The following is a 25,948-nucleotide window of genomic DNA, read 5'->3' as shown; positions in this document are numbered from 1 at the left end:
CCACAGGAGACTTTGAAGGGCAGCAACCGAGGCCGTGGTGTGAGCAGCAACCATGTGGGAAGGGCGCTCCGGGCCGCCCCGCGTGGTGGAGATGGACAGCGCTCCCGGACAACCGAGACAACGCACAGCAAGACCTAGCCTGAAACCACACCCCGCAGAGCTGACAGCGCATGTCCGAGCTGTGGACCCGTACAGCCCACTGGCAACCTGAGAAAAATGAATGAAAACGCAAAGGAGATGAGAGAGGCACACACACGTGCTCCTGACGTCCAGGATGGACAAAGGTGCACGGCTCAGCTCGGCCGGAGCGCGAGAAGGGAGGCGGGTGGGCCAGGAGACCTCCCAAAGGTGGTGGTGAGCACCACCCACGCTGGCTTGCTGGAGGGTGGCTGTGGACCGCCGGGAGTGGGTGGTCGCCAACGAGACACCACCATGTGGAGATCAGCAGAGCACTCGGGGTTGGTGGAGCTGCACCCACCGAATCCTTGCAGCAGCTGTGGGGAGAGGTGAGGTCACCTGCTCAGGGCCCCTCAGTAACTACTGCGCCCAGATTCTCACAAAGAGAAACCACGTTTTCGACGAGGGGCGATCACTTACGCCAGTCATCAGGATGGGGGAGAGGCTCATCCCTGTGCTTTCCCGCAGGAAAGGGACAATCTGGTTTCCCCTTGGGGTTGGAAAAGCCAGAAACGGGAGGCTCACACACGTCATTTAAACCACAAAGTCAGCAGTCAGTTTCCCGAACTCTGCGAGCCTGGCACTGGTGGAACACAGCTCCGGCCGAGCTAGGGAGGCTATGCACCAGCCGCCACGCAGACGCATCATGCAACACCGTGAGGAGCAGCTGCAACGCCCGCCTCCAAGTCCCAGCCCGAGGGGCGAGCCTTCACTGAGGACGGGCTGGACCGAGAGAGACAACCCCACTGACCTGAGCCCTGGGAGCCTCAGAAGCCACTGCCCTCCCGTCAGGCACAAGCCCTGGGGGGCACATGCAGAGACCCACAGACATGCTTGTGGAGAAAGGGGCGCTGCTCTTGGTCCCTGACATGGAACACACGAAAGATGTGAACACGGTCAGGCAGCAGACACAGACCCCATGGCCCCACGCCCCGCTGCACCTCGAGGACACGTGCATGGCGGCAGAGCGGGCCCTGCCGTGGCGAGGGCGGGAGGCTCTGGGTCTTCCCAACAGGGTCAGGGCTCCAGCCGCACCCGGACTCTGCACCGGGGACCTCGATATGAGACGGGGGACGGATGCTCACCCCCAGCCTGGAAATCAGAACTCTCCAAAGGAACTTGACTCAACAGGAACATTTTTAAAAAGAAAGTATCAAATTTCTCTAAAAAATAATAGAAATCCATGTAACTATGGCCACCAGACCCTGCAGAACGCAACCCCGACAGAAAAGTGTGACCAGCGACACCAGGCCCCAAATGGGAGGTCGACAAGTGCGCCGGCCCGCGGTCCGAAGTCAAACACAAACCAACCAGCCACAGGTCTGAGAGAAGTCAGGGAGAGAAAAGCAGTACGACAGACGAACGGCAGTTTGACAGTGACACCTCTTTCTGGGAAGAAAATCAGTAAGAGACCAGAGGCAGCTGAATCAAGGACAAAGAACTGAAAGAAAAAGCCACTAGACTCAGAACCGAGGCATGGACTCTGCCTCCTGACAAACGGGGACAGGCGCGACTCTGGAAGCCGCTAAAGGCCACACCAGCCACCCTACCCTGTGTCCCAAGTGAGGGTTTTCCCCTCAGACAACCCCAGAGCTGACAAGAGGCACCAACAAAACCTCAACAGGAATCACTGCACGGAAAAACGGGCTCGAATGCAAACAGGGAGGCGGGCCAGCTCCCCCAGCTCCCCCAGCACCGGGGATGGGCCCCACTCAGGGGTCGCTGACAGAAGCCCCCGCCCATGCGACTAAGGACCGCGGGCAAAGCGCTGGGCCGGAGCGGGCCAATCTGTCCGGCGGCCGACACGGGGCACAGACCGCACCTGGGGACAGTACCAGGACGTGGAGAAGGAAAGTCAAGACCGTGCTCCCTGGGGACATCACATGGGACCAGAGGAAAGCGCCCCGAGTGTGATAAACACACAGCTACAGGAGGATGGACCTCCAGCGACCACCCGCGTCAGCCCCAGTCCCGCTGACGAGCCCGACAAGCCCAGAAGCACACGCCCGCAGTTCCAGAGACGCCGGCCACTGTGAAAAGGCACACGGCGTCCGCACTGGGACGCGGCGGGTGAGGGGCCCGAGGACGGCTGGACCGGTCAGCCAGGAAACCAAACCAAGGGAAGGGCACCAACAGGGATGTCAGGAGGCAAGCAGGACGAACAAGGTCCCCAAAGCACGGCATGTAAACTTCTAGAGCACCTGGACCACCCTCACCAGAGAATGCAGCACAGAACAAAACGGAACCGTAGAAGAGCCAAGTGTCCCGTACGTCAGTTTCTAAGTTTCTCCTCAAAGCTGTACAGGTCGAGAGAGAGAGAACCTGAACAGACGGGGAAAAACCGGGTTCTGACCTCAGGAAACTGCAGTGGAGACAGATGGTTCCTTCCCAAAGTCAGCTATGAAGTCGATGCTGCAACACATCCCAACAGGGTTTCCCTCCGGGGCAGGGCCGTGGTGTGAGCCTCCCCGAGATCAGGACACAGAACTGCGTGTCTGGGGCGGGGGGGCCCTCCGAAAGCACAGTGGGGGCGGGACCGGGACACACCACAAAGCGCTGGCAAGTACCACCAGGGGCACTGAGGCAGGAAGACGGAGAGATGACAGGAGGACACAGAAGGTCACGGCCGCCTGGCGCCCAAGGAAGCGCCCTCCAAACCCCCGCCAAGGCGCACCCCGGGCGTGACTCTCAGGCCCGACTCAGCTGCTCTCTGGTTCCGATGCACACGCACTGCTTCTGGGCACTACCTGTCCCCTGACGCGCACGATCCTTCCCCAAGCACAGCTCCACGCATAGCTCGGCCCGCACCTCTCAGCTCCAACGGCCTCGGTCCACTCCGCCGGGCTGCGTTCACGCGGCTTTAACCCAAAAGGTGCGGGAGCAGAATTCTGAGGTTGCAAATAGTCGGGTTTTTTATTTCGTTCTACTCTTTGTTTTTTTCTAGTTTTACTGCACTTTTCTCATGGGACACAGCTTATGCTTGAGTCTTTTTTTCTCTCACATTAGAAATTTTCACTGTGACCAGCATGCAGCCCGTTTCCATAAAGGGGGTGTGGCCTCTCACGGACACACGCTTCTACGAACAGGCACCCCCCAGAATCACCCGGAAGCTATTACAGGCCCCCTCCCAGCCTTTCCAACAGAGCTCAGGTGTAGTCCCACGGGTGAGCCCAACGTGTGCACCAGGCTGGGAACTGCTGTCAGCCCGGGACCACTTCACGGTCAAGATTCTCCACCTCCCGCTTCTTTCTCGTGGCTCTGCTCTGCCAAGGATCACCAAGGATCATCTGCCCTCCTGCAGCTTTTCCCATACCCTCCTCATTCCTGACGTAGCAAGCAGCAAGGGCTTTCGAGACGCCCACATCTGCACTGCTGAATGAACGGTGTCGCCAGATTCCTAAGGATTTCTCAGAAACGGCACCAAGGCTAGAACGCCCTAAATGAAAAGACCTGACAACGTACAAATTTAATCTGTGAAACAGAGACCGATTAAAAATCTCCATCGTTAACACTTGATCTTAGCCAAAAGGCCGAGAAGCGATTCTCCATCGTTAACAAGTTACAAAGTTAGGAAATAAACTGCACCGTAAGTCACAAAAGACTAACACCCTTTCTACGCAAAGAGCTCTTACAAATCAGTAAGAGCAGCAGAGGACGGGGTAAGGGACACCACAGGAAAGCAGCATCAGGGAGTTACTTGGGATGGTTACTAAACTCACCCTAAGTGCAACGAGAACGATAATCTTGCTTATTTGACCAACCTGTGAGGACTAAGGACTCAAACGATCCAGGCTTGATGCCTGGAATACAGCGCTCAACAAATACTGAAGTAAATCGCGGATGGTAAGTATTAGTGTTGCCGTTGTTAAAAGCTCCTCGGGCAGCAAAGAAAAACTACTACCGGTACGGCTGATAGAGCCAACAACCTGGACGGGCGTCCAGGGAACTCTGCTCAGTGAGAAAAGCCAATCTCAGAAGGTTACACAATCTCACGTGGTTTCACGTATTCCTGACATTCTCAACATGACAAAACCAAAGCTAGAGAATAGCCCGTGGCCCCCAGGGGTGAAGGGTGGCAGGTGGGTGTGACCATGAGGCAGCGGGCAGCAGTAACAGCTCCACATCTGGACCGTGGCGGTGGGCTAAGGACGCTCCACGCAGGCTGGAAGTGTGCGGGCACCCCCACCCCCGCACTCACACCGATCATGCCTGGGTGGTACCAAGGTCGGCTCCCATGCTGCGGGCGTGCAGGTCTCTCTAACTGCCCGTCTATGACGATTCCAAAGAAACTGATCAACTCCAAAGAGGGGCGGGGCTCAAAACAGTAACGGAAAACTCATCAAAAAAGAACTCACGGCTGAACTTCTGAAAAGGTGACCACGCATCATGAGTGACATAAATGCCCCCTAGAACAGCATATTCCTTGTCACCCATGAAGCGGGAGGGGAGGTTTGAAGACCTGTGCTGGAGCAGGGGCCGGGCGGGAGGGGCACGCTCGTTGGGAGTCCACCTCCACGGGACACCGGCCCCGGACAGTGCCGGCGCGGTCTTCGACAGTCCCGAGTGTAGGAGTTTTACCCTAAGCACGTGTTACGTTCACAATTCTGCTAACGAGAAAGCTGCCCAGAAATGATAAACAGGTGTCCTTTGCCCCATCCGTACACTCTTCCTGGTGTCCAGGGCGGCCTCGGACCCTGCGGTTTCCAGCAGATGTCACGCTATCACACGACTCTGTGCCTCATGGCCTCCCGAAAGAGGGGTTGGGGACGCATTCTCCTCGAGTGTTCTCCAATCCAGATGTGAATCAGAAGATCTCCACCTCAAGTGATCCACGTCCCTCTGCCACCACTTCTCAAGCAGACCTTCCACCATGCCACTCACCGTCAGAGCCACTGCCCACTTGCTAACAGAACGGACCGAAGGGGACAAGCCGACTTAGGCGACGTGAAGGTCCACCGGACCAGAACGCACGAGGCGGACCGGCCCAGAGGAGGCGCGAAGCTGGGGGGGCCGTGAGCATCCGGGAGCCCCTGGCAAGCATGTACGACCAGCTGAAGGAGGGTGAGCTGCCTCGCTCTGACAGGGGCACACCTTCCCTGGGCCCACCTGCCAACGGACCAGCAACCTGCCCCCTTCCCGGCGTCTCCAGCCCCACCAGGAAGAAGGTGGAGAAATGAGCTCAGAGCAGAGAGAACCCTGGGGTTCTGGCCAAGCCCAGGTCCCGAGGCTCCCAGGTCTGAAGGCAAGGCCAGGAGGGCTGCACCAAGACACACCCACACCTCCAGTTTACAAAGTACTCACACCCCCGGACTCGCTGAATCATCTGGCCGCCGGCACACACCCTTTTACAAATGAAGAAACTGAGGCTCACGGTCACACCACCTGATACAGGCGACACAGTGTCTTGCGCCTGGAATGGCAGCCAGGACGGGCCCTTTCGCTCCTGCTCCCACGCCCCCAGCCACACCAGGCTCAGGCTGGTGTTAGGGGCTTGAACTGAACTGGGTGAGGGGCCCCTGGCTGCATACCCAGGACGGGGGTCTCCCAGGCTGGAACAACCACACCCTGTCCCCATCCAAAGTGGTCAGGGCAGGGCCAGAAATGGGCAGCTTAGAGGGGCACCACCCCTAGGAGCTGCGGCTTCGATGACTCGGGGCTGCTGGTCCCAAGTGGACCCCGGAAGAGGGAAGACAGCCTGGGGCAGGGGCCCAGCGGGAGACAAGAGCATGCCTGTGCCGTCTCCTCCAAGGAGACCCCCAGAACCTGACCCTCTGCCCAAGCCAGAGAAAGCGTAGCACCCCAGCTCCTGGGAGATACTTCTAGAGGGAGGGAGCGAGATGGCCTGTGGGGATTTCCACAGCTCAGAGAGGACTCTGTCCAGCCCTGCAGCCACTTCCTCAGGCAGAGGGGAAGGCCAACATGGTGGGGGGTGCATGACAAAATGTCCCTCTCCTTGTGGAGGGTGCCTGAACACAACCCACCCCTGAAAACCTCCCCTTCTCCAGCCAGAACACACTAGATACCCCAATAGAATTGACAGACAACTCCAAAAAAGAAACTTCCACCCCAAGTTCCAGAGTCACAGGAGGACACACACCCAGTCCTGAGACCCTGGAAAGATGCCAAAATCCAAAGAGTGGCAGAAGATCCTGGTTTCCCTGAGGGGTTCCCCCAAATCCCCCCAACAACCAAGTGGACTCTGCAACGTACACAAGGCACCCCTCTCCGCCCACAGTCCTCCAGGGCTCCCACCTCCCTGGAGTAAGAGCCCAAGTCCTCCCGAGACCCCAAGGCCCTGCAGGACCTTCCCCATTCCTCCCTGCGCTCCCCTACCCCCTTTCGCTCACTCTGCTCCAGGCACACCGCTCCTCCTTGCTCTTCCTCCAACACACCAGGCCTGGTTCTGCCCCAGGACCTTTGCACAGGCTGTGCTCTTCACTTTGAACCCCCCTCGGGTCTCTGCTTAAACAGCACCTCCTTGAAGACCTTCCCTGACCACCTCGGCTTTGTGACCACCTCCTCCCTGCTGCTCTGCTGCCTAACCCCTGTGGTATGTGCCTTCAGCAGGAAAAAAGGCTCTGTCCTCCCCCTACCATGTCATGGGTCCTCAGTGCCTGGTAGGCGACTGACTCACCCAGGTCTGCTAAGGACATTCCTAGTTTGAATGTTCAAAATCCCAGATGCCGGGACCACCCCTGGGTCCTCAGCAGGATGGTCAGCTACCCCAGTGCTGGGTCCCAGATACGGTACTCCCATAACATACACCTGAAAAAACAGCCAGGAGCTGGACCTCTCCCTGGACTCGTAACATGGGCAAGACTTAGGAAGGGCTGATTCCAGCAACTCCTGGGCCTCCATCTCCCCCTTAAACTGGAGACCCAGGGCCCCACAGGGACCACGGGGACCCAGGAGGCTCAAGTCCCCACCTCACATGTGCCCCCGGGCCCCAGGCCCCTCACCCCCATCCCACCCGTCTGGGTGCCACCCCCAAGCACGTCCTCCTTTGACGTCCCCTCCGGGTGGCCCCAGCACCGTACCCCGCCCGGTGCTCCCAGCCCACCCGCTGCCCCAAGCCACGGGGTCCTACCTGAGCCTCCAAACTGGGCACCAGCCAGGGAGGTGGGCCGGCCCTTGCCGTTGGCCACGGGCAGTGGGAACATCTGTGGGGAGAGAGAGAGAGGGGGGCGTGGGGGCCAGGGCACAGCTCTGCCTGGGGGTCCGTCCCACCGGAGACCCCAGGCAGGAAAAGCAGCTCCACATGGGGAAAGCACGGCCTGCTGCCGGTAACGGCACATCTGGTAGAATTTAGACACTCTGCTGGGAGGATTCCCGGCCAGCTCCGTCGGTGGAACGGGCAAGTCTTTATCTTGGCGTTGTGAGTTCGAGCCCCACACTGGGTGGGTGCAGAGTTTACTTAAATATTAAAAAATAAAAACTCTGGGCTCCTGGGTGGCTCAGTTGGTTAAGCGGCAGCCTTCGGCTCAGGTCATGATCCTGGAGTCCCGGGATCGAGTCCCGCATCGGGCTCCCTACTCAGCGGGGAGTCTGCTTCTCCCTCTGACCTTCCCCCCTCTCATGCTCTCTCGCTCATTCTCTCAAATAAATAAAATCTTTAAAAAAAATAAAATAAAAAATAAAAAACTCTGCTCTTTGCAGCTGAAATAACTGATTTCAGGACTGGAAACCCTTTACTTGCTCTCAGAAACAATACAAAGTTGTCCTTAACTTTTCAGCTTTAAAAAGTTAGAGTATTGCTCCCAGAGCCCAGCAGCAAGGGTGAGCTGTACGCAGGCCAGAATCCCCTACTGTCCTGCACGCCCCTGGCCCTGAGCGGCAGGCACGTGGGGAGGGCAGCTCCGCCCAGTCACAGGGATGGGAGGAGGGTGACCTGGGTCAAGCGTCCCCCACGTGCCAGGTTCTGTATTCACTGGCTGCCTGGGGTCCCTCATCACATCTGCCCCTCAGGAGAAGCTGAGGCCCAGAACGCCGGGAAGCTGGAGGAACCTGGGAAAGGCTGTGCCCACCCCCCAAGAGGTGACTTGGTGGTTCTCCTGGGCACCGTGTGGGAAGGCCGCCTCCTCCCCCCCGACCCGGTCTACCCAAACCCACCATGTTAAGTCCCTCAGGATTAAACAGCTTAAGAGCATTAGCCAAGAAAACCCAACATCAACAAACCCTTTTGCCACACAAAACAAAACACGTCCATGCCCTAGTCCCAGAGTCTAGGTTTCTAGACTCCATCTAGGGCCCAAGTGATTAAAGGTGCCTGGAATCAGGGCCAGGGGCTCACTGGGGAGCTGCCGACGCCCCCAGCCCCCTACCTACCCCGCTCAGCCAGGAGATGAGGGCACAGGGCCTGTGGGCAGGACTCTCGGGCAGCGTCACGAGCCCCGTCCCCACGCCCCGTTCCACGGGAGGGAAACAGAGGCCATGTGCTCAGCTGGCCTGGCAGGCGGGGCAGCAGGGGCTCATGGGAGGCGTGGAGCCTGGCGGGAAGCAGGTTCTCACTGGGTCTGCACCCCCTCCGGGGGCGTGGTTGTGCTCACTCAACTGGCCCAGCCTCCCCAGGGCCCTATTTCCCACATAGGGTCCTGCCCCACTGGGGAAACTGAGGCCTGCATTGAGGGAGAGGTTGACTGAGCCACAGTCAGAACCAACTGGAGCCTAGGCCTGGGGGTCAGGAGCCAAGCCCCTGGGGGTGAGGGGGCCCCATCCCAAATCTTTGTTTTGTCCCCTAGGGTACCAGGGGCTGCGCTGACGTGGCGTCTGCCACAAGGGGCACTGGGCCCTGTCAGCCCTGACACTCCCTCCCCCCCATACCCTGCAGCCTCAGTCTTCTGTGAAATGGGCCCAGGGCCCTGACCACACGGGACACTGAAAGCCAACCCCGCAGGCATCCCCCACTGCTCAGAGCCCACGTGCCCTCCAGGCCCCGATGAGCTTCCTTTCTAACCACGGAGACTCAGGGCCTGGCAGGGACGGCGGCTGATGCCATGGCTCAGCCGTTTCTTCGTGTTGCTCTGACAGTCACCTCTCCTGCTGCACAGGAACTCGGACCCGCAAACACTTCCCTTCCAAACCTTTCCTCAATCTAAGACCAAGTGAATTTAAAACACAAATCCACTCAGTTTCTCTGGGGTAGGCGGGAGCAGCTACAATGAGACCACGAAGCGACGGGGGAGGAGGCGGGGGCTGTCTGCACCCAGTGACCTGACCAGGCCTCTCTCCTTGTGACAAGGACGGGGAGTGCAAACCCAGCTCCAGGTTCACCCCGAGGGAAGACACAGGGCACTTTACCCCTCGGCCTCAATTTCCTCATCTGTGAGATGCGTCACTGTTTCGGAACCGGGGTGGAAGAGACGTTTGGACCCACCAGACAGAAGGGGCGGGGGAACGAGGGGTTCAAGGCTCTCAGATAGAAGAGGCAAAGGGGCCAGGTCTGACCCTGTGCCCACCCCCCAGCCCCCACCCCCCACCCCAGTCTGTTCCAGCTCAATAGTCTGTGACCTGTCAGTTTAACAAAAAAACAACTGAGCTGCACTCTGGGTTACTCAGCCGGGGAAGCAAAAATAAAATGGGGCTTAAAAACGGCTCAAAAATACCAGTATGGCCCTTCCGGAGCCGGAGCCCTCTGTCCCGTGGGCTGTGTTTTTCCACAGGATGGCTGGTGTCGTTTCGGTTTGGGGACTTTTGTTTTCGACAGGCCTCAGTGGCCTGGGCCTCGTCCTGGTGGAGGGTGAAATTCAGACTGAAAGTACCCTCCCCCAACCCGTTTCAAATCAAAATAGTGCTTCCTGGCGCAGGAGTGGGAGCAGGACTCAGGGAAGTGTCCCCGGGCAGGCTGCAGAGGTTCAGAGGACACCCGGACCACCCGACACTGGTGACAGCTGACCCACTGCACAGATGAGCACACCGAGGCCGCCACTCCCGGCACCCAAGGGCCCAGCTGAGCTGTGTGATGCCCGGGAGCCAGCACCCTCCCGGGAGCTCTGTGTGGCCAGGCGCTGCCGCCCAGGCCTGCCTCGCCACCACGGAGTGACGGTAGTCATGGGAGTGACGGTAGCAGCTACTGCCAGGTCAGAGCGTTTCCTCCAGGCTGTGCTGCCCAGGGATTCCCACGCCCCCCAGATCTCCTACGGCCACCTGCCCGGTCCCCCCGCCCCTGACCACCCATCACGCTGGCCCCATTTGGCTGAGTAACTGAGGAGGTGGACCTCACTGACGGCGCCTCTCTTCCTCACTCAGGCCCCACACCGGCCATCTCGGTGCTGGGTGCCTTTTTTTTTTTCCTTTTCTACCCACATGGCAATAATAACCCCGATCACACCCATTTTCCAGGTCGAGAGGCCAAGGCCACTGCTGGCCCATACCCCACGCACCCCACCGCACCCCAAATCCTCCAGCCCCCTCCCACCAGGGAACCCTCCACCCAGCCAAGTTTGAGGTCTGGCTCTTGGCTGTTGGGGTATTTCTGGCGGATGCTTCTGTCCCAGGAAGCCTGGGGGAGCAGGCCCACACCGAGGCAGGGCGGGAGCCCGGGAAGGCGGGGCCCTGGCTTACCATGCTGAAGTCCAGGAGATCACTGAGCTCCTTGTCTGTGCCCACGGGCGCCATCCTCTGTGGCTGGTTCATTCTCCAGGGCCCAGGGTGGGTACCTCAGGCCTAGAGACGGCCCTACAGAGGAGGGGACGGACACACGGGAACACGGAGAGCAAGGAAGAGATCTGAGTGACTGTGGCAAAGGTGAACAGATGGGCAGTGGGAGAGCTGTTTTAAAAAAGCCCTTCTAACGGCCCTGAGGGCTTGGGTCTTCCCAGAACGAGCCCCTTCCTGACCCTGGGGCTGGGGGCAGGGCAGCCAGGACTCCCTGGTTTGGGCCCCTGGAGACCTCTCCCTAGAGCCCTCAGGGAGTATGAACAATGGGGGGGAGTCCGCGAATACACATTCCCTAAACTCCCTCCAAGACCACCAGGGAATCAGATTGCAAATTTTAAACTGCACGCAGGGTGGGAGTGGTCCCATCACCAATCCGCCAGAACCCGCCCCCCTCCCCCTCCCATCTCTCCTTTCCAACCCCCCACCCCCGGACTTGCCACCGCCAGGGAAGGGGGAGGGCAGCCCAGGCCCCATCCCAAGGGAAATTTTGTGACCCCTGCCCCCCAACAGCTGTCACAGCGTGTTGTAAACCAGGTCGCCCCCAAATTCAAAGCTAAAAACAATCTTCAGTTAAAAGGCACAACCGCCTTCCTGATTCCCGACTGAAAGTAGGGAGGGTGCCCGGTGCAGGGACCTACCTACAAAGCTCCCCTCCACCCTTAACCTCCTCCCCCCACAAAAAAAAACAACTGAACTGAGAGCAGGGAAAAAAAAAAAAAAAAAAAACCACCACCACCACCACCACCCTAGGTTGTTTTATTGTCACGATGTATCCGGGAATTATTTTTAAGCAACTTTGAAAACATCCCTTGCCTCCCGCTCCGGGGGTGGGGGTGGGGGGGTGTCCCCAAAGCAGGGTTTCCCCCGCACGGCCCCAGGGGCCTCCATTCCAGAACGCGGGTGGAGGCTCACCTGCCTGGCCCCCATTCCCCCCACGCCCCAGGAGAGGAAGCGGAGGGGAGCGCGCAGCCCCTCCGGCTTCGGTCCCGGGCTTCCCGGGCGGCTGCGGGGCGGAGGGGGTTCCAGAGTCGAGGGAGACCCCGCTTCGGAAGCGGAGAAACCCCCGCTTTGTTTGCCACCTCGGGACGAGGTGTGAAACGGCTGCCCCAGCGCCCCCTCCCCCGCCAGGTCTTTTCTTCCTCGGAGGGCGTGTGAAACTGACTTTGTTGAGGAGTACGAAACCGCACTTTTTTGTGGGGTGGTTGAAACCGATTTCAAGGCAGACCTGAGGGGAGCTGGAAACTTGTGGGGTGTCGCAGGACTCCGGGGGACTGGAAGCGGCCTCGGAAGGAGGAGGAGGCGCTGCGAGCGGCCGGGGGCCCGGGGCCCCCACCCCGCCCCGCCCCCACCCCGCCCGCCGCGGCCGGTGCAGGCGGGCGGCCCGGGAGCCTTTGAAGCCGGGCCGCCCGCCGCCGCCGCCCCGGGCCGCGCTAACGCGGAGCAGATGTTCGCGCCCCGGCCCCCCCCTCCACCCCCCAGCCCGGCCCTCAACCTGCGCCCGCGGGGCGCGCCGCCGCACCTTCCCCGCCAGACAAAAGGACGCTCCCCCCGCCCCCTCCAAACTCCGGCGCCCGCGGAGGGGGCCCCCGCCGCCCGGCCGCCCGCCCCGCCCGCCGCGCCGCAAAGTTTCGCCAAGTGCGGCCCGGCGGGCTGGGGGCGCGGCGCGGAAAGTTGGAGAACAATGACGCCCGGCCCGCGGCGCGACGGGGACGCACCCCCGGACGGAGCCCCCGCCCCAACGTCCCGGGCCCGCGGCGGCGGCGGCGGCGGCGGCGGCGGCGGGGGGAGGGGGGCGGGCCAACTTCGCACAAAGCCGCGGGGCTCCGCGGTCCCGGCGTGCTCACCTGCTCGGCGCGGCCGGGCCCGCAGCGCGCGGGGGGCGGCGGCATGAACGGCCCCCCCGGACAAAGGGGTGTCGCGCCGGGCCCCCGAGGGTCGCGCGTGGGCGGCGGCGGCGGCGGCGCTGGCCCGGGCCTCCCCTGCGGCCCGCCCCGCGGGGCCCGTGCCCGGCCGGGGCGCTGGCGGAGGCGGCGTGTGCGGAGCTCGCGCTGCCCGCCGCCCGCGTCGCTGGGCTCGGTCCGGCCCGCTACGCCCGCGGCCGCCGCCGCTGCCTCATCTTCCTGCGGCGGGAGACATGTTCCGCCCCCCGCCCCGCGCGCGGCCCCGCCCCCGCCAAGCCCCGCCCGCGCCCCGCCCCGCGCTCCGCCCGGCGCCGCCGCGGATCCCTCCGCCGCCGCCCGTTCGGCCCAGGCCGGGCCCCGCGGCCCGTCTTTCTGCGCGCCCGCGGGAAGCGGCTGGGGCCTCGAGCAGCCTGGGGCCTGGGGGCAGGGGCGCCCAGGTAGGGCGCCGGCAAAGGACGCGGGGAGGGGGCCGGGACTATCTTCCAGCGCGGAGGCGCACGCAGGGTGGAAACGCACCCGTGACGCAAGCGGGCATGGACCGTGAGACGGAAAGATAAGGCAGGGCAGCGGTGGCCAATCGGAGGGGCGAAAGTGTGATTGGCGGGATTGTTGGCCATTCGTGATGCGGCCCCGCCCCCTCCCCGCCTCCTCCGCGAGGTCTAGCAAAGAAAGAGGTGGGACTCGGAGCGTTAGGCCCAGAGAAGCAATGGGGGTGGGGTTTGGGGTTTTATTGTCAGGTTTGCGTGGCCGCCCGCGCGGCCTCTCGGACCAGGTCGTGTCTCAGTTCCTAGGGCTGGCCCCCGGTGCCGGGTGTTGAGAGCGGGCACCTACGCCGGAGGACAGGATTTGAACCCATTTTGCTGGCAGGGCAAAGGAAGCCAGCTCTGTTTCAGGGTAGAGAGGCCCACACGGAGCCCCCCGTGTGCCTCTGACTTGCTGGTTGCTTTCTCCTACCCGAGTCTCAGTTTGCTCACCTGGCTGAGGCAGGACCCAGCCTTTTGATGGGCCGGGTGATCTGTGTCTCTTTTTAGGTCCGAAATTCTTCGCACATCCAGGGGCTCTCCGGCTGTGAAGGACCACAGACCCTACAGGATGGGAATAATAAAACTACAAATGAAAATATCACAATCTTGGGGCCCCTGGGGGTCTCTGCTGGAGAAGCATCTGCCTTTGGCTTATGTCATGATCCCAGGGTCCTGGGATCGAGTACCGCATGGGGCTCCCTTCTGGGCGGGGAGCCTGCTTCTCCCTCTCCCACTGCCTCTTTTGTGCTCTCTCTCATTCTCTCTCTTTCACTCAAATAAGTAAATAAAATCTTTTAAAAAAATTATCACAATCTTTCGCTGCTTCCTGTGTCCCCAGAAAGCCACACTTCCTTCCAGGCCTGGGAAGAGGCCGCCATCCTCCTGACCCTCCAGACTCTGGCCACCAGAGCCTCTTGGCTGTTTTGGGACCTGCCAGGCTCACGCTCACCTCCAGGCCGTTGCCCTTGCTGTGCCCTCTTCCTGGAATGCTTTTCCACTCACACCTGGAAACCCCAAATCACCCTAGTTCAGTGCTGCCCCCAGCCCAGGAAACAAAGTGGGGGTCCAGGGTGAGGGGTGAGTGGAGAAGACTCTAAGGAGCGGCCAGAGGGCTCAGGGGCCTTCTAACAAAGTCACAAGCCCCTCCTGCTCCACCCAAAGTCGGCTGACCCTCACCCTGACCTTTTCTGGCTCAGAGAATTTCCCTGCGCTGCATGCCTGGAGAGGGAGGTGTGGGTCTTGGGGTCTGGGTTCAAATTCCTCATTCCTCCCTCCCTCACTGTGACCTCGTGCAAATTCTTGACATGCTCTCGGCCTCAGTTTCCCCAACAGGAAAATGGAAGGCACAGTGATGGGTACAGAGTCAGTGCCCACAGCTTGAGCCTGCATCCCTCTCCGCACTGATGGACCTGTGTCTCTGATGGCATAAAGGCCCCCTCAGTCCCCAGCCGTTCCCTGAGGCCCAACTCTGATGCTACAGGTCTAGACTCGCTCCAGCTGCCCCCCAGCCTGGGGAGGTTCTCAAGGAGCAGGCTGGGGCCCAGGCCGCTCAGGGTATGTCAGTCCTCCCTTCCCCAGGGCTCAGGGCCTAAGCCATAGCATTGGGGTTGCCATTCCTGGAGTGGCCCTCAACACACTCACTGGAACAGGGGAAAGATCCATTCATGGACCGCACAGTTATTGAGCACCAACTGCGTGCCTCGCTTGGTGCTGGACACTGGGCCACAGTGGCACCCGAGACCCAGACGCCCTGCGTCTGCCCTCCAAAGTGAGAGGGGCATTCAGAGGCCCCCCTTTGGTTACAGATGTGACTCTTTGCATCCATATGTTTGGCTGTCAGGTCCCCATGACTGAGAGATGAAACCCATTGTACAGATGAAGAAACTGAGGCTTAGAAAGGCCCTCGTTGGGTCCAGTGTGCCCCGGGGCTCACACCTGCCAGGAGGCCTTCCCGGCGCCCACAGGCCACCACTGTCCTCCCTGCGGAGGCCCAGCCCGGGCTGAGTCACTGGGTGGAGTGGCCCGTGGGGGCCCCCGCACAGGGCCACCTCTGCCCAGCCCCGAGGCCTGGGTGAGCCCCACAAGGCCCTGGCATGGGGACAGGCCGCCAGTGGCTGGTGCCAGGGGCCCCTTGAGGCCGGCCTACAGCCCGCCCACCCCCGCCTGCCTGCTTGCCTGCGGCCTTTGTTCTCCTCTGGGTGCGCGCCCGCCCGCTTGGCCTGGGCAGGCAGGAGCCCGAGCCCTGCCTGCCCCACCTGCTTCCTCCTTCCGCACAAGCCACACCTACTGTGCGCTGGCCCCAGGCTGAGGACCCCACATTGCTGGAGAGAACCCCATTTCTGGCTGGAAAGACGAATGCCAAGAACAGATCCTCACCAGTGAGCAGGGGGACGTGGGCTAGAACCCAGACATGGTAGCAGAGGCTTCCAGAAGAGACATAGTAGGTGTGCAGGCCAGGGTCCTCCACACAGGGAGAATGTCACTGAATCTAGGACTTTGGGGCCATCTTCCTGACATCTGTTTTCATTTGTCTCCAAAATGGGACTGTTCCCTTGGGGTGTGAGCAGAGCCCCCCCCGCCCCCCCGCAACACGCACTGCTCCTCCCTGCTTTTCAGAAGCCCTGGCGGGAAGGAGGGGCACTTATCACTCAAGCCAGACCCCTGGCACAGACATCTCCCAACCCCCAGCGTGCACTCACGCGGCGGGGATGGGTGCCTCTGGAGCTGGGGGCTTCTCGGTCCATTCAGACCCCCACGGAGGGGCCCGACCCAGACATGGGCATGCTCTCCCTGGGTGGCCTGGGTCAGGGCTCATGTGTTCATTCCTTCATTCCTTCTCCCTGGCTTCTGGGAGGGAGGTTTCTAGAGGGCCTGATGCTTGGCCTGGGGCCGGCGGGTCATCCCGGAGGAAGGAGCTGCTGCCGTGCTGGGTGTAAGGTGGGATGGGGAGCAGCCAGACCACCAGCCCCTCCCCAGGCCTGATTTCTCCAGCCCTTGCGGCCCTAAGTACAAGGAAGGGAACCCAGCAGTGATCGACCCCTACCCCTCCACCCCAGCCGTGCCCTGGGGAGCCAGGGGGCCAGGAGAGCTGGGAAATGGGCAGACACCAGCCAGCACACCAGCCTCATGCCTCCCATTGCCAGGCACCAGATAAAGATCCAGAAGGGGCTCTGAATGTGCCCCCGCAGGACCCTGACCTCAGTGGGGTGGGGCCCCAGGGCAGAGACACTTGGGTGTGACCAGAGGGTGAGAAAAGTCAGGGGGCGACGTGCAGGGAGAAAGCCTGGGAGGTGGGACTGCACGCGGTGTATTTGGTGTATTTAAGGAGACTTCGAGGTATGAGGCCTAAGCCCAGGGAAATGGAAGGTGAAGGAGCCAAGGTCAGAGCGCGGGTTGGGCCCTAATGGTGCAGGCCCTAGGGAGCCATGGCAGGGATCTGAGCAGGAGAGGGATGTGGTCCCTATGGCTGCTGTGTGGAGGAGGGCTGGGGGGGGGCATGGGTGGAGATAGACATTAGGGGGAGAGAAGGGCTGGCCCCTGGGGGTGAGGAGTGCGTGGACTGGGGAGAAGTTTGAGGGGGACCGGAGGCTTGCGATGGGGCGAGGGGCGAAGAAACAGCCAGCCCTCAGGGCTGGGTGTGGGGCGGGGGGCTGGGGGCATTAATAGTGGTACCCTCCTCCCAGCAGGGACATCTTAGGGCCCGTGGCAGGAATGAATGACACACAAAGGTCATTTCCCGCCCGTGCCCAGGCCTGCAGGACGGAGCCAGCGCCTGGCCGGAGGGCTGTGCACCAGGGGGCAACCAGTGAGCGAGCGAGGAGTGAGTGAAGAAGCCCTGACCTGGGCCGAACCCCGACCCTGGACTGAGCCCCGCACCCGGGCTGAGCCCCCAGCTGTGAACCAAACCCAACCACACCGAGCCTCTTTCCACCTGGGCCCCCCCTTGCCTTGTGCCCGTCCACCCACAGGACCAGCGCCACCTGCCAAGGGTGGCCCTTCCCCCTCCTGGCCCAGTGCCTGTAGCTCCTGACTCAGGGGCCCCCAGGGCCTGTCCCACCACATTCCGGGGTGGCCTGTGCAAACACGGGGTGCCTCCCCAGCAGCCCCCAGGGGCGTTGCCCGCCCTAGTTCCCGGGGAGGGGGGTGTGGGCAGGGGACAGGGAGCCGGGCCGGGTTCCCGCTGCCTGCCCACGCACCCACCCACGGGGCGGCCTCTCTGACTTCTGCCTGTGGCCCCACGGGGTGCTCCTGTCAACCTCGCCACACCAAGGGCAACCCTCTTCTCCCGGTATTCTTCGGCTCCCCGGAGCTTCGCAAATGAGGCTGTGCAAATCACCCCCACTGCTCAGATGGGGAAACGGAGTCTCGAGCCCCAGCCCTACCTTGAGGCTGGCGAAGCTCACACACCTGGTTTACCTGCCTGGCCAAGCTCCTTCACCTGTTTCCTGGTGCTTTCCAGAAATGCAAGAATCTTGGCCACCAGCACCTCGCTACTCTGAGGAGCTTGGGTTTTACTCAGCGGTTCTGGGGCAAAGCCAGGAGGGCACTGTGGTCTCCCCGGGGGCTCCCACGGGGCGCCGACCCTAAAAGACCCAGGCTGGTGGGGGTGACCAGGAAGAGGGTGCCACTGAGCAAGCCTGGAGCTGGTGTGCTGAGGGCCACGGGGAGCCCCTGGCAGTGCGTGGCGGCAGCCCCAGTCCTGGCCGCCCTGTCTGGAGCAGGGAAGCTGAGACCCCTCCCCTGCCCCGGTCCAGCCCACCCCCACTGCACAGCCCCACCAGCCCGCCACAGTCCCCTTCCTGCTGCTGCTCCACCATCTTGGCCCTGGCTGTGCGCTCCTCTCATTGTGCCTGGCTATCTCTTCCTCACCCTTCAGCTCTCAGCTCAGGTGCCGCCTCCTCCAGGAAGCCTCCCAGGTGCCCAGAGCAAACCAGACCCTCACCCATCTTGGAGCCCCTCTCACTATGTGCCGTTTCTGGTTACCTCGCCATTCACCAGCATAGGGCCCCCCAAGGGCAGGGAGTGAAGTGTGGCACATAACAGGTGCCCAGAGGTCTGGCGGGGGGCAGTGAAGAGACAGGCAGCATGGTGCAGAGAGCTCCTGGTTCTTAAGGTCAGGTTTGGGGGCCTGAGAGACAGTATCTAGGGGGAAGAAACAAGCAGGAGCCCCTGGGCCCAGCTCGCCAACAGAACTGGGTTCAAATCCTGGTTCCACCATGTTGTGACTATATGACTCTGGCGGAGGCTGCCCTGCTTGGGCCTTGGTTTCCCCTTCTGAAAATCAGGGCTGGGGTAGGTCATCTTCCCTGCACATGCCGTGTTGGACCTCACTTTGGCCCTGGGAGGTTTTGGCCATTATAGTGCTCATTTTGCACATGGGGAAACTAAGGCATAGAGGGATGCACTCATTTGACCAAAGCCACGTGGAGGGTTCGGTGCCCAGGACTGGCCGAGGGAGAGTCCCTGGGTGGGTGTTCACTCCTGTTCTCCCGGGGAGGGGGGCTGAGCAGGTCAACGGGGTCACCAGGATGCTGCATTCGTGCCCCACTCTGTGACATAGTTTTTTTTTTTTTTTTAAAGATTTTATTTATTTATTTGACAGAGAGAGACCCGGCGAGAGCGGGAACACAAGCAGGGGGAGCGGCAGAGGGAGAAGCAGGCTTCCCGCCGAGCAGGGAGCCCGACGCGGGGCTCAATCCCAGGACCCCGGGACCACGACCTGAGCCGAAGGCAGGCGCTTAACGACTGAGCTGCCCAGGCGCCCCTGTGACATAGGTTCTCATGCCCAGCATCTCCTGAGATCTTCCCACCGGCCCAGAGAGTGGGGGGCTGTGATTGGCCCCATTTTGCCGAAGAGGACACAGGAGGACCCCACAAAGCAGAATTTAATCGCACGTCCTCCCTCCTGACTCGGGCTTGACGTGGCCTGACTGCATGTTTGAAGAGAAAGTTAAAAAGTTACAAAATTAGGGGACGCCTGGGTGGCTCAGTCGGTTAAGCGGCTGCCTTCGGCCCAGGTCATGATCCCAGGGTCCTGGGATCGAGTCCCACATCGGGCTCCTTGCTCAGCAGGGAGCCTGCTTCTCCCTCTCTCTCTCCCTCTGCTTGTGCTTTCTCTGTCAAATAAATAAAATCTTTAAAAAAAAAAAAAAAGGTTACAAAATTAGGTCATCCATGGAGGGAGGCAGCCCCTGGTTCTTCCTCTGGGGGGGGGGGACGTCCAGCCCCTTCTGGGTTCCCAGGCACCTGGGCCCAGGCCTGGCCCCTACTTGCCTTTGTGCAGACAGGAGTTTTCAAATGGCTGGCAGGGAGTGCGTGAGGCAGCATCTGTGGGCGGGAAGTGCCGGGACTCATCGGAGCTCCCTGTACTCCTAGGACTGTGGGGAGTCTCCAAAAAGGCAGTCCTTGCATACCCCCTCCACCACCTTGCCCTCTTTAGGGATGGAAAAGGCCCAAAGCCAAGATGTATAAAAAGAAAAATCTTCATACATGACTATATAAGAACTAAACACTTCTGAATTAAACAGACACACAAAGGCGGTTAGAAGAGGTGTGACAGCTGGGGGAACATATTTGCAACATTGTAACAGAAGGATTTACATCCTTCATATACAAAGAGTTCCTGCAAATCAATGAAAAATAACCAAACAGAAAACCAGGCAAAGAAATGAACATTAGTTCATACAAGAAGAAATATGAATGGCAGCTAAAGGGACAGAGAAGAAAAATCTTACAGTCATTCACGATGAAAGAAATGCAAATTCACAAACAAGAGAACACTTAACTGAGCTCACAGTTGGCAAAATGGTGAAAGATTGGTCATATCCTGTGGTGATGAAACTAGGTGTGGGGGTCCACGGGAGGGTGTGTATTCCAATAAAGAAACTCTACTGCATCCCTCTGAACTCCCCCTCCAATTCCAGTCCTAAAACTGATAAATCTAATGAAAATGATAGCACCAGCCGGCATGTTCAAGAGAATGTGGTTTGTGACAGTGAGTACTTGGAAATAACCTGTGCCCAGCAAAAGAGGGATGCACAAGAAGATTACAACGCAGTCATACGAGGAATGCTGTCCTCGCCTTACAGGGAATGGGGTTTGCATGCATATTCGGAGCAAGAAAGATGTTTCAGGTGGACCCTTCAGATAAAATACAAGTTTGAGACCCACAGCACCATTTTGGGTGTAGAGATTTTGTAAAGGAAAAAAAGCATGCATCGAAAAAGTGCAGGAGGAAATGTCCCCAGGGTTCAGCGGTTACTCTGGGTGTGTGTGTAGGGGGGGGACTTTCAGTTCTTACTTTATAATTATATTTAAGAAGTAGAATTAGCTGAGAAGTTGGATTTTATTTTCTCTGTGTGTGTGGGGGGGTACTTTTTAAGTTACAAGAAAGTTTAGTTTTGGGGCGCCTGGGTGGCTCGGTCGTTGGGCGTCTGCCTTCGGCTCAGGTCATGATCCCAGGGTCCTGGGATCGGGCCTTGCGTCTGGCTCCCTGCTCCGCGGGAAGCCTGCTTCTCCCTCTCCCACTCCCCCTGCTTTTGTTCCCTCTGTGTGTGTGTGTGTGTCTCTCTCTCTGTCAAATAAATAAATAAAATCTTTAAAAAAAAAAAGTTTAGTTTTCCACCTCACGGCTAAAGTTCTGTAAGCCTGCAGAGCCACAGAATGGGGGTGGATTTCCACTAGGGGTATCCCTAACCCCCTCAGTGACAATGCTCACTGGGCATTCCCTGGAGGGGACATGGCCTCCAGCTGCCCTGGGGTCCTCTGGGGGAAAGCCCTGGTGTTCCAGGGAGGCCCCCCCCCCAGGGCAATCCAAGAGTGAGCAGAGTCTGAGGGGTGCTGCAGAGTCCGGCGAGGTCACCCCCCAACTCAAAGCCCAAGTTCTCACCAGTTAAAGGGGATTACAGCCCATGCCACACCAAAGCAGAGGCTGAGCCTCCTGGTCTCTGGGCAGGTGCTGGGGGAGTATGGAGGGACAGTCCCTTTCCTGAGGGCAGGGACAGCCCCAAACACTGCCCAGGAGGAACTGGGTCATGGAGGGGGGGGGATCAGGGATCCTCTCCTGTGAAGGTCGCTAGTCTCAGTTTCCCAACTTGTACTGAGGCTGGAGAAGAATCAAGGCCCTGTGTCCAAGCACTGTAGGTCCCTGGCTCTAGGGTTTTCAGGCCTGGCCCTCCCCTCCCTCCCCGCCCCCGCCCCCGTCTGGGTGAGGGGCCTGGTCCACTCACTGTTTCTCCATTCCCCCCCTCCCCCCCCAGTGGACCCAGGGCAGGACAGAACTCTGGGTCCCCGGCTGGCCCATGACCTCTCTGTGTCTCGTTTTGACAAGGTCTGCAAAATAGGCACAAAGAACAAGAAATTCACCCACGGGCTCCTAATTTCTTCCCTGCCTGTGGTTTGGCCGTGTTAGCAACACTGGGGCCCGGGGAGGCCCCAGAGCCGAGCTCAGACAGCTCCGCCTGTGTTGGGGCCCGGACAGGCCCAGAGGGAGAGAAGCAACCGGGAGCGCAAGCACCCGGCGTGTGCTCTTGGCGTGCTCTCCCCTCAGCACTTCTCGCGGCTGCTCCTTGAACCTTGAGTCTCATGCCCACCTCGGGGCCTTTGCACAGCTGGTGCCCTGCCAGGAACCTCCCTCTCCCTCAGTCTCCAGCCTGTTATGCTAGTCTGTTACCCTTTCTCGCGCCTACCAATACCCACAGCATTCTGATTGGCTTGTTCGTGCCCCCCCCCCGACCAGGGCAGCCCCCAGGCCCGGCCTGGCCACCACTGCATCCCCCGAGCCCAGCCTGGGCCTGGCACACAGAAGGCACTCAGTGGATGCTGAGGATGGAGAGGACAGTGGTCCCCATTTCACAGGTGGGGAAACTGAGGCTCAGAGGGACGACCTGAGGGCAGATAGAGTGGCGCCTGGCCCAGGCAAAAGCATTTTCTCTGGGCCGGGGGTGGGGGGGCTGTGGGGTCCTGGACAGCTGGTGGGGCCCGCCACAGCGGCCTGAGGGCTGGGGTGTGTGGCAGCGGCAGCTGGGGCTCCTCGAGGGCCCAACCCCCACCCTGCATGCAGGAGGGAGGGGGAGGGGCGGCCGCAGCTGGTGGCTGGCACGGGGCCAGCTCCATCCTCGGCTGGGAGGAGCCCTGCTCTGGGGCGGTCTCTCTGTCTCTCTGTCTCTTTCACTCTCTTTGTCTCAGTGGGTCTCTGTTCCTGTCTCTCTCTCTCTCTCTCTCTCTGTCTCTGTCCCTCTCCCCTTTCCTGCACTTGGCCCCCTCTGGCTGTCAGGGCTGAAGGCTGGGCCCACTCTGTGGCGTTAGAATGCCCCCCTCACCTTCCCCTGCCTGTGAGTGGACAGGACCGTCCCTGCCTCTGTACCCCCATTATGGTCACTATTGCTCCCCTGTTGGGAGGCACCATTCATGGGCTGGGGACCCGTTGTGAGCCTCTGTTTCCCATCTGTAGAGTGGTTGTGGGCCCCTGGGACAGGACGTGCTGGGCGCAGGCGCTTGGTGGGACCACAGGCTGGAGGTCTTTGCCCCTTGGGGCTCGCAGCCAGCCTGGGGAAGAAACAGTGACGAAGGAGCCACTTTATAGGCATCTGAAGCTGTCCTGGGGGTCAGAGCTAAGTGGCCAGAGAAGGTCTCAGGGATGGGGTATGGAAGCTGGGAGGGATCCTGGTTGGCTCATGGCCAGTGCAAAGGCCCTGAGGCCCAGGGCCACCCTCAGCCAACTTGCTGGGTCTCTGCCCCCAGGCCACACAGTGAGCTGACTTGGCTGACCCTGCTCACCTGCTCCCCCATTAAGGGCCCCCTCGGCCAGGCCACAGGGAAGGGGGTCAGGAGGGGCTGTGCACGTAGCTGCAGCAAAGAGAGCGCTGGGGGGGGGAAGCAGGGAAGTGGGCAACCCCCCCCAGGATGCTCTGCTGCCCAGATCTACATCTCCCCCAACCCTGCCAGCACAGCAATCCCAACCTCGCTGACAATAGAATCCATCACAGCAGAGATATCCTGGGGCCTGCAGCTTAATCACCCCCTGATTTGCATTTTTGCATATTAATGATGGCAGAGCTGCTAATTTTGCCGCATTATTTTAAAGGGACAGAAACTCCGGAGCTGTGGAGGGAGTGAGGACACGCCTTCCTCCCCAGGCCTGGGGGGCGTGGGTCTCTGGCCACAAGGATCCCTGTCCCTCAGTGTCACATCCACCCCTGCGTCCCAAGGACCCTACCCCTCCGGAGTCCCAGTGTTTCCTGCTCTTGCAATTAGGGCATCAGTCTTGCCATCAGCCAGGGGAGCAGGATTCTGAAATTTTCTGCAGGTGGCTCCATCCTAAGCTTCCCATACTAGGGAAGTTTAGGATCAGAATTTGTCCTAAACCTCTGGATTCTGTCATAGACCCTGACTTGTGTTTCAGGCCGGAAAACCGGGGCCGCCCTGCACCCCGCATGCGTCCAATCCAGTCACCTCCACGTCCCCGTCGCCGAGCTGGGAAACTGACCGGACTGGCCGGTGCCCGCGAGGGTGCTGGGGGCAGCGGAGGGGCTCCGGGTGTGGGGGCTCAGGCCCAAGGTGCGCATTGGGCTTGTGCTGCCACCTAGCGGCGCCCCTGAGTGAGGCCGCGGGTCTTCCTTAGAGCCCTCCACCCACGGAGCCCACCCTGCACTGGGGGGGACCCCTGGGAAGGCCCTGCGTGCGGAGATACCGGATGGGCCAGACTGCCCCCGGACCCGGGCGCGCGGGCGCCCACGGGCCGGACGGAGGGGCTGCGACCGGGACGAAGGGAATGGGGGCCCGAGCCGGCAGCCCGGTCTGAACCCCGGCCAAACCCCTCCGGGCCGTTCTCGCCCGAACCCGAGCATCGGGCCTCCTAGCTGAGCCCGGCCTGACGCGCAGCGGGGCCCCGCGCCGTGGCCCGAGCCCACCAGGGGGCGCCCGCCGCCCGCGGCTGCGATCGGTGCGCGCGCGGGCCCGTGCTCCACGGGAGGAACCGAGAACGCGCGTGTGCCCCGGCGGGCTCGGGCACGTGGTCACGCCCGTGCACGCGCGTCCTGGCGCGGCCGTGCACGTGCGTGCGCATTTGCGTGTCCGCACGTGTGAGACCTGTTTGTGTTCGTTCTCCTGCCCTCGGACAGAGTCTCAGGTGCACATTTTCATGTGCTGCCCAGCATATTCACACATGCGCGTGTCCTGGCCAACATGTGTGTCCACACGTCCTGGCATTTTATGCACATTCACATATGTACGTGTCCCAGCCCGGCGTCCCTTCTGGTTAGCGCCGGCCCGCATCTGATCCTCTCCCCAACCGCCTTTCTTTCCTTTGTTGACCTGATCCTGTCCTCCCATGAAGAGCTGTGCTCTCTGAAGGCACCCCCGATGTCTGCACCCAGTGGGCACCCAAGAAACAGCTCAGAGCTGGACGGGCTGAATGATGAGCCCAGGGGCGTGATTATGGGAAATCCAGGCCGGGCTCCAACAGCCCAGCCAAACAGTTTCCCCTATTAGTGAGCCGGCTGAGCAGGGAAGGGATCCTCCCTGATAGGCCACCCACCCACTTCTTCTCCACTCCTGGGTCATATGAGGGGCTGCCTCCCTCCTTACCATTCCCCGCTCTACCCCCACGAACTCCTATTCATCCTGCAGAGCCCTGTGCTACTGGCCCCTCTTCCAGGACACCTGCCCTCCTCTCCCCACCGCCCCCGCCCTCCCCGGGTGTGAATGGAGGACAGGTATGTGCTGGCTTCCCCGGCTCACAGACCTGCCGGGTGACCTCGGCTGGTGGTCACTGCATCTGGGTTTCCGGGCCATGTCTGCAGACAGTGGTTCATGAAAGGAGCACTTTCGAGGGTGGGTGAATGCCGGTTCCCAGCCCCCATCCCGTGGCTGTTAGCATCGCTTAGGAGAGGCTCTGATGTGAAGACTGTGCCCCTTTACCATGGCTCCCTCCCTCCATCTCTCTGTCCTTCCCTCTGTCTCTCCTTCCCTCTCTCCCTCCCTCTCTCTGTCCCTCTGTCACCCCCTGGCCCTGGCCACCCCTCCAGCCCCCATGAGCCATCTCCTTGGCAACAGTGGCCACAGGGTCAGCCATTCGATCAATCTCCCCTCACCCCTGCAGCCCCAACCCTGGACCCGGAAGGTGACAAGGAAGTGGGGTCAGGCTTGGGTGTCCGGGTGGAGGGAATGCTGTGGGGCTAGGACAGGGGTCACTCAGGCAGAGCGGGGGTGGCGAGCCTTGGAGAGGGCAAGAGGGTCCCCGGGTGTAGGGTCAGCAGGGTCAGAGGTCAAGTGAGCCCTGGACAGGCACGGATGGTACGACCCCCCCAGGGCTTCTGTTTCCCCAGGGCATGGCCTCTCTGACTTCCAGATTCTAGGTCTGGCCCAAGCCAGTTCTTTGAAGCCCTTGGTATGTGAGGGGTGCGGTCTCTCGTCAGTCCTCGGCCCAGTTTACAGCTGAGAGCAAGGCCACCTGGCCAGGCGCTGGACAGGGCTGGCACTGGAAACCACACCAGGCCAGGCAACGAGCCTGCATTCTCTGTCCTGAGCTGGCTGCCCTCACTGTCCTGGAAGATTCTGCTGTTACTGCTACTGAGCAGTGCACTGTTCCTGCTTTTAGCTCAGTCCATTGTCACTGCTTCTGGAATATTCCTCCATGATGGCCTCTGGAAGAGTCCACTATTCCAGTTCTGAGCAGCTCACCCTTCCAGC

General features: G+C 60.7%; 1 protein-coding gene and 1 non-coding gene across 18 annotated transcripts in view; both read right to left on the bottom strand.

Annotated features, from left to right (window-relative positions):
• Positions 1 to 12,792, bottom strand: part of TCF3 (transcription factor 3) — a 32,977-nt gene extending 20,185 nt beyond the window's left edge. For 13 of the 17 annotated variants that reach the window (XM_088018485.1, XM_088018501.1, XM_088018503.1 and 10 more), the window contains exons 1-3: positions 12,678 to 12,792; positions 10,738 to 10,851; positions 7,265 to 7,337 (exon numbers count right to left, since the gene is read on the bottom strand). In XM_088018485.1, coding sequence (XP_087874611.1) covers positions 7,265 to 7,337; positions 10,738 to 10,809 — 145 coding nt within the window. In that variant the 5' untranslated portion in view covers positions 10,810 to 10,851; positions 12,678 to 12,792. The remainder of the gene's footprint in view (positions 1 to 7,264; positions 7,338 to 10,737; positions 10,852 to 12,677) is intronic. The other 4 variants (XM_028126106.2, XM_088018523.1, XM_088018488.1 and 1 more) reach the window with 2 other exon arrangements.
• LOC114226357 (U2 spliceosomal RNA) lies at positions 3,526 to 3,719 on the bottom strand. Its single transcript, XR_003612738.1, has one exon. It is a non-coding gene; the product is annotated as a U2 spliceosomal RNA (small nuclear RNA).
• Positions 12,793 to 25,948: the final 13,156 nt, after the last annotated feature.

Source organism: Eumetopias jubatus, unplaced genomic scaffold (genome assembly GCF_037043125.1).
Source record: "Eumetopias jubatus isolate StellerSeaLion01/CBP00866 unplaced genomic scaffold, mEumJub1_p1.0 scaffold_1, whole genome shotgun sequence".
NCBI classification, from domain to species: Eukaryota; Metazoa; Chordata; class Mammalia; order Carnivora; family Otariidae; genus Eumetopias; species Eumetopias jubatus.
The sequence above is the reverse complement of the archived record's forward strand: the minus strand, read 5'-3'. Positions and strand labels throughout refer to the sequence as shown.